The sequence below is a fragment of the Solanum stenotomum genome, chromosome 5, assembly GCF_019186545.1.
Source record: "Solanum stenotomum isolate F172 chromosome 5, ASM1918654v1, whole genome shotgun sequence".
In the NCBI taxonomy this organism is placed as follows: Eukaryota; Viridiplantae; Streptophyta; class Magnoliopsida; order Solanales; family Solanaceae; genus Solanum; species Solanum stenotomum.
Genome location: NC_064286.1, coordinates 60,326,051 through 60,333,248, shown reverse-complemented (window position 1 = coordinate 60,333,248; position 7,198 = coordinate 60,326,051). Strand labels below are relative to the sequence as shown.

Below are 7,198 nucleotides of genomic sequence, written 5' to 3'. Positions count from 1 at the left end.
ATATTTATGTCATTTCAGTCAATAAATTAAATACCATATTTGATTATTTTCTTAAAAAATATATGTGATCTACTTTTATAACAAGAATATATTATTGAGAAAAATTCGCAAATAGCTATTAAAATAAATTTAATTAGGGCAAATTACAGAAATCACATACTTTTAAGGCAAAATTACAATTTATCCCTTAAAAGTTTATAATTACAGAAATCCCTCAAACGGATACAATAATATAAGCGCTGATACATTAATCTGATGCGCGAGATACATTAATCGTTAAGTAAGATACATTACATTTTATACATGATACACTAATATGATGTACATTTTATACATGATACACTAATATGATGCGCGAGATACAATAATATAAGCGTTGATACATTAATCTGATGCGCAAGATACACTAATCTGATGCGCGAAAATGAGGGATTTTAGAGATTTGTAAAACTTATAGGGGATAATGTAATAAGTAAACTAAAAGGTGAGATTTCTATAATTTTTCCATTTAAAATTAGTCTTATAGCTATATATATGTAACATCCGGCAATTTGAAATAGCTATGCAGAAGCTTAGAATTGGAAATAGTCATTTTTGGAAAGAATTCAAAATCTGGAAATTTAGCCAAGTATGGAAAAAAAATGAGTTTTTGGTCAACTTCAGATAGTCATAACTCCTAGCTCAGGATGATTTAGGTGTATTTCCAGTTATGTTTGGAAAGCTCTTGGAGTGATCTTTCCAACGCCGCCGAGTTTGCTCGATTTCGAGTTCGTATGAGTGAGTTATCCCCTTTGGAAGTTGGGTTGTTGGCACAGGGAAGTTCATCCGAATTTGTAAGGGTATTTTGGTCTTTTCCCTAACCATTTCTTTTGGTTATATTAAGGGTCTAGACTGATTTTAAATCAGTTTTCCCTTTTAAAAAGTGAGGGTTAGGGATTTGAGAGAGAAGAGGAGAAGGAGAAGAAGAAGCAAGGTTCGTAGAGATCGTCGTGAATTTCGTCGGGGGTGATCCCTATTAAGGTATGTGAGATCATAGTGTTGGTTTGGTTCATTCCCCCACACGCCAACTTGTTTATATTCCGAGAAAAGATTGATTGTGTTTGTTGAAGTTTGTGGTTGTGTTTGTTGAAGTTTGTGGTTGTGTTTGTTGAAGATTGTGGTTGTGTTGTTGAAGTTTCTTGTTGGTTTGGTGCATGTTTTCGGATGGAATTCTGAGCTGAATATATTGTATTTTGAGGGTTTTAATGATTATGAGTGTTTGGGGAAAGAACCTTGGATGTTAAGAGGGTTTAGGTTTAGAGTTGGAGAAACTAAGGAGAAAATTCGGATTTTCGGGGGAAAAGGCTGGGGCATCGCGCCAGCCAGCGCGCCCCAACAGGGGTTCTGAAGTTTCCCCCTTGGGGCGGCACGCCTTGCAGAGCGCCCAGCAGGCCCCTCTGAAGTCTGAAGGTTGGCGCCCCGTCAAGGACGTCAATCCTTCACATTCACTCCCCACTTTTTCATACATGTTCCTTGGTAATGTACCTATGTTTTATAATTGTTTTCAATACTCTAAGGTACATCTAAACATCAAGAATTCATCCATAAACATAAGATCATTACCCTTGAATCCATAATTCAATTCAAGGAAAGTTAGGATCAAAGTCAAGTGAAGTTAGAGTCAAGCTTAGAAGTTAAGAAGTAAGTCAAAGCAAGTCTTTAAAGTTTTTCAAGAATCTTTATTGAACGTTTTAACTTCATTTTTAGGCTCAAGTTTCAAGTTAAGTAAAAAGTATAGAGTTTCAAGTTAAGTAAAGAGTATAGCGTCAAGTTTATTTCTCAAAAGTTATTAGGGAACTAAGTATTCCCAAAGAAGTTTATAAATGTTTTCACATTTAAGATGAGAGGAAACTGAGATTTTCAAAAGAGTTTTGAGCAGTTTGAGTACTATCTCTTTTAAGAAAAAGATGAGTTTTGCGAAAGAGTTTCTAAAACATGATTAGTATGACAACCGAGTATGTCATCAATGTTTAAACAGTATGGTCTCTAGATATACCATCAATGTTTATGCAGTATGACTTCCCGAGTCATCAATGATCATATTAAAAATATGGTTTTGATTTGTTCTTTTTAGAAAGAGTTTTCAAGAGCAATTACCTCTTTTAAGAGGGTAGTTTGAGCAATTAATTCAAACTAGAGAAAGACGTTTGTTTTTTTAAGCATACGAGCTAAAGTATATTTTGGGAGTAGTCTTGAGCACCGAAATGGGGACGCGAGTTCATATTAACTTAACCCTCCATAAGAACCATGTAGCCAACATGGGATTTAACGGGTCATACTTTTTAGATGATCACGTAAGTTAAGCTAGTGGATCCACTAAGTTAAAGTTAAAGTAGTTCTATATGACTGCAAAGTATAGGACAGTATGGCAGCGTGATGGTAACAACGTTGTATCACCACTTAGGCTCCTAGTGATGGTTGTTGGTTAGAGAAACTCCCACAGTAGAAATTGTGTGGTTCCTCGAGGGGTTCTGCTTAGTATGGATGGGGGTATGGGACTTCATTCATGCATTGCACAAGTAGACTTTGAGATGGAGCATGGTATTTTTATGATATTATAAATATGATTTTGACATCATGTTTTAAATAGTTTTACAGGCTTTACATATTGCATGTGTCTTATTGCTTTATATTGAGTTCAGTTACTCATGAGTTGAATAGAGACAAGGTAAGTTCTCTTTTGTATCCCTTTCAAGCTTAAGTTATTGTTTAGCTGTCCAGCTCGCATCCTCGTACATTCCATGTACTGATGTCAGTTGGCCTGCATCTTATTATGATACAGACACGGGTACCCAGGATCAGCATCCAGCACACCATTGATCCAGTTGAGCACTCCAGAGTCAGTGGTGAGCCTCCTTGCATTCCGGAGGACTCTGTTATTTCATTTTTCCTAGTTTTGTTTTATTAGGATGTTGCGGGGTCTGTCCCAACATCCATCTCAGTATTATNTTGAGTCTCTCATCTACGTATATATGTAAATATTCTATTTTGAGACTCGAGTTGCCTTTTTGGCAAGATTTTATCAGTTAGGTTGTTTTATGACCTTTCATTGCATGGAGTTATTCTGTTGAGTTAAGTTTTCCGCTGAGTTAAGTAAGCCAGGCCAAGGGTTCGCTTGGGGCCAACAATGGTCTTCGAGTGCCGGTCCCGCCCAGGATGTAGGCTCGGGGCGTGACAATATAGTTTGCTAATTATAATTCGTAGCTACATGTTAGAGAGAGGAGATAGGCGAGCGATATTGAGAGAGGGAGGAGAGAGGCGAGCGATATTGGGAGAGGGAAGAGAGTGAAGATAGTCAAATTGTATATGTATATCTGTCAAATTGTGTATGTATATCTGTCAAATTGTATATTTATATCTGTCAGAGAATTGTATATATGTAATTGGTATACATACATTTTGTATATTTGGTGAGCGAGATTGGGAAGAAGAGAGATGATTGAGATTGGGAGAGGTAGGAGAGAGGGCAGAGAGAGGAAGAGAGGTGAATTCTATTTGTATATTTGTCATATAATTGTATATGTATATGTATAATTTGTATTTGTATATGTATAAGAGAGGAGAGAGGAGAGAAGCGAGAGAGAGGAAGAGAGGAGAGATGTGCCCGTAATTATAGTTAAAATTAAGCTACGAGTGGTAATTAATGGAAATTATAGCTATGTCAGCTAATTAACTTGTATATATTTGTTTATTCGCGTAATTTCCCCTATATTATATCATACCTTTTAAACATATGGTAGGGTCTATCTGCTGTGAAAAAATGGAATGGGACTATATGCTGTGCACACATCTCAAGTCTGAGTGGAATAAGAAATATGAAACGCATGGGGAGTTTTTTTTTGGAATAAGACACATGAACCTTCTTGAATTACTCGGAAATTATTAGTTACACATCTAAATTATATAAAGTTTATCACTATAGCATCTATTTTTGTGGGCTTGCTTGATCTGTTTAATTGAAATCTTATAATGCAATCATACTATCTAATCCAATTGCTATTTTTATTTATATATTTCTGATTTATCCACTTGGTTAACTTGTGGTGTCTATTAAGAATAAAGATATATAATGTTATTGCACAATTAAATGCACTTTTATATTTACGAAATTTCCTCATTCATTTTGATATGGGTAGAAATTATTTTTGATATTTTGCATAAATTTTCTTTATATATTTATAAAGTTGTCTTACATGTCTTCAAGATTGTACTTGTATTCGAAACCAACATTCAACAATTTTGTAGATAAACAATAAAATTGATTGCTAATGCTATTAGTGATAGATTAGGGAGAAAAGATAAGGCATAAGAACACTCTCTCCCCTTTCGAAAACTATAATAAAATTATCAGTTATATATTTAAATTCTGTGAGGGTCTTATTACTTTCTTGAGTTTAATTTTTCAGTATTATTTACATCTCTAAATTATGTAAGGGTCTTATTATTCACGAGGTGGTGCTAAGGTTTGCGTACACTCTACCTTCTCCAAACTCCACTTATGACAGTTCACTGAATATATTATTGTTATATCAATGTATATAAATATAAATTCAAAATAGTAAGAATCTATTTTATATACACCGATTTACACCATTGGTTTAATTTAAGTAAAAATTACGTAAATCTCACAGTGTTAAGAGCTAATTACATCTTATTCCTATTCTTTCTCAAATTACAAGGATCTTGGATACATCAGGAAACCTGTTGATACATAGCTCATCGATTGCGAATGATACATTACTTAATAGGATGGATGTATCCGAGAGGGGATAGTAATGCATCCGAGAGGGGAGAGATGTATCCGAGAGGAAATAAGGTTGTATCAGAAAATTTATATGTTTCTAGAGTAAACCAATTTGTTTGCAAGAAGCAATGGCTCCATCATACATATCTTCAAGACTGTACTTGTATTTGAAACCTACATCCAACAATTTCTTCGAACAAGGGCGGGGACAGTTAAATGCTTTTGTCACCTTCAAACAACTGCAATAAATTTAAAAAACTCAATAATTTACACTTGTATATGTAAATTAAATACTTATAGTAACATAATTATTGAGTGTGTTAAAATCTTAAACGATAGATAAAAATAATCGAACGAAACTTACTCAATAGTTGGAATTTGGTATTGAGGATATCTAGCTCTTAGAAATTGAGATAATTCATCTACAGTTTTATTTGCATTACAACAAATGTACCTCCCTTTAACTTTAGTAGATTCCAAAAGAAATATGTGAGCTCGAGCAACATCATCCACGTGGACCAATGCGATAACGCCAGAATCATATTCTATATTTGTCCAATTACCTACAAATTTAATATGACAAATATGTTATACTCAAGTCGAGGAGTCTTTTAAAAACAACCTCTCTACGTACCTTCTCTACCTTTACGAGGTGGTGATAAGGTCTGCGTATATTAAACCTTCTTATTTAGGTTTAGGATCGATCTTCCGTAAAGTATAAATTCATAATAGTAAGAATTTATCTTATATTCATTGAAAGTGTAAATAAATTTTACACTATATATCAATACAACTTAACTTACTTATTTTTCAGGGTAACTAATTATACTTTCACATATTTTAGATAGGGTTAAATTTCATTATCTTCATGACATAATAACATAATAAGTATAGATAACTTTTTACACTATCACTATCTTATATATAAAACATGGATAAAGAAGAAAAATATATATATAAAAATTTAAAAGGCATCTCGACGAAAGAGGACTGAAAACCATAAGGCAAGCATCAAAGCGCTAGCACAAATTGCTTCCATAGGCACGCATGATAAAGGGGTGTAGGGATCACCAGGTCACCACTTTTACCAGATATGAGTCAGGACAACCCAAGAACCCGCCACTAGAACCCAATCCTTAAGAGACTAAGGTCCAAGAGGGTACCGCAGGAAATAAGCTTCACCTGTAATCTTAAGGAATACATAAATTTACCCGAAATTCCTAGAGTAATGAAGAAAAAGTGATAGAAAGATTACCTAGAATCATGGCCATGTTGTGAAGAACAATTATTGGGCATTGAGGAGTAACAAATGGGCCAAAAACCCAAGCATGATTAACACACACAAGATCCAATCCATTTTTGTGTGCAAAATTTAGTGCTTCTTTTTCTATTAAAGTCTTACTTATACAATAAAAAGCCCCTAAAGGATTCATCTTTTTGATAAAATCTATATCACTCCACAAACTTTCATCTACTACATTTGGACCCCCTTCAATAAAACCAATTGTACCATCACTTGAAGTATATATGACTCGTTTTATTGTTTTCGAATCTAAACATGCCTTCAAAATGCCTAAAGTTCCATCGATGGATCGTTGAATTTCCCTCTCCTCATCGTCGTATTTATCCTCGAAATCAACAGAGTGACCAATTATGACACCATTGCACCCTTCAATTGCTGGATTATAGCTTTCATGATCTTCATGATTTGTTGTGAAAATTTTAAGTTTTTGTGATGCATTTGGCAATTTCTTCAAAAAACTTGCTCTTTCTGATAACATAACAGTGAATGTTCCAATTAGTTCACATAACATGGAAGAAAATTAGACTTTGGTATAACGGAAAATGTTTTCATAAAAAATAAGTGATTTTTCTAGAGTTCATTATTAATGGTCAAACATGTATCCAAGCTATCAATTTTTTGCGAGTAATTGCATACTCTTAACTAACAATTGTTTCTTTTTTCTACTTAGATTATAATCATCTAGGTATTAAAACACATCTCGAAGCTGACCAGGACAACTGTTCATTATTCCCTTTTTCTACGTGCATTATCACCATCAACTCAACTAGGTATATTTTAATACATAGATGGTGATAGTTCAAATAAAAAAAGAGAAGAGTTGATAGCTGATATACAAAATTTACGAAAAAAATGTGATTTTGATCATTATCTCATTTTTTTAACAGATGGAATTCACTTGGAACTCTATTAAGATCAAGAGTTAATCAAATATCAATTTACTAATAACAAAAAACATACATACCTTCATCCATGTTATTATTAATTGTGGTATTAACATAATAGCCAGATTGAAGTAGCCTCAGTATCAACCAAGATGTTACATAACCTGTTCCACCAGTTACACATACAATTCCCTTCTCATTAATCTTTTCCATCCTTTTTTTTTTTGA

The 7,198-nt window shown here is 33.7% G+C and overlaps 1 protein-coding gene across 1 annotated transcript; it reads right to left on the bottom strand.

Moving 5' to 3' along the window:
- Positions 1–4,880: 4,880 nt before the first annotated feature.
- On the bottom strand, positions 4,881–7,183 carry LOC125864215 (vestitone reductase-like). The gene is made up of 4 exons (XM_049544129.1): positions 7,051–7,183; positions 6,249–6,554; positions 5,238–5,346; positions 4,881–5,022 (listed from the first exon to the last, which is right to left on the bottom strand). The coding sequence occupies exons 1-4, from the start codon at positions 7,181–7,183 to the stop codon at positions 4,881–4,883; spliced, it is 690 nt and encodes a 229-aa protein (XP_049400086.1).
- Positions 7,184–7,198: the final 15 nt, after the last annotated feature.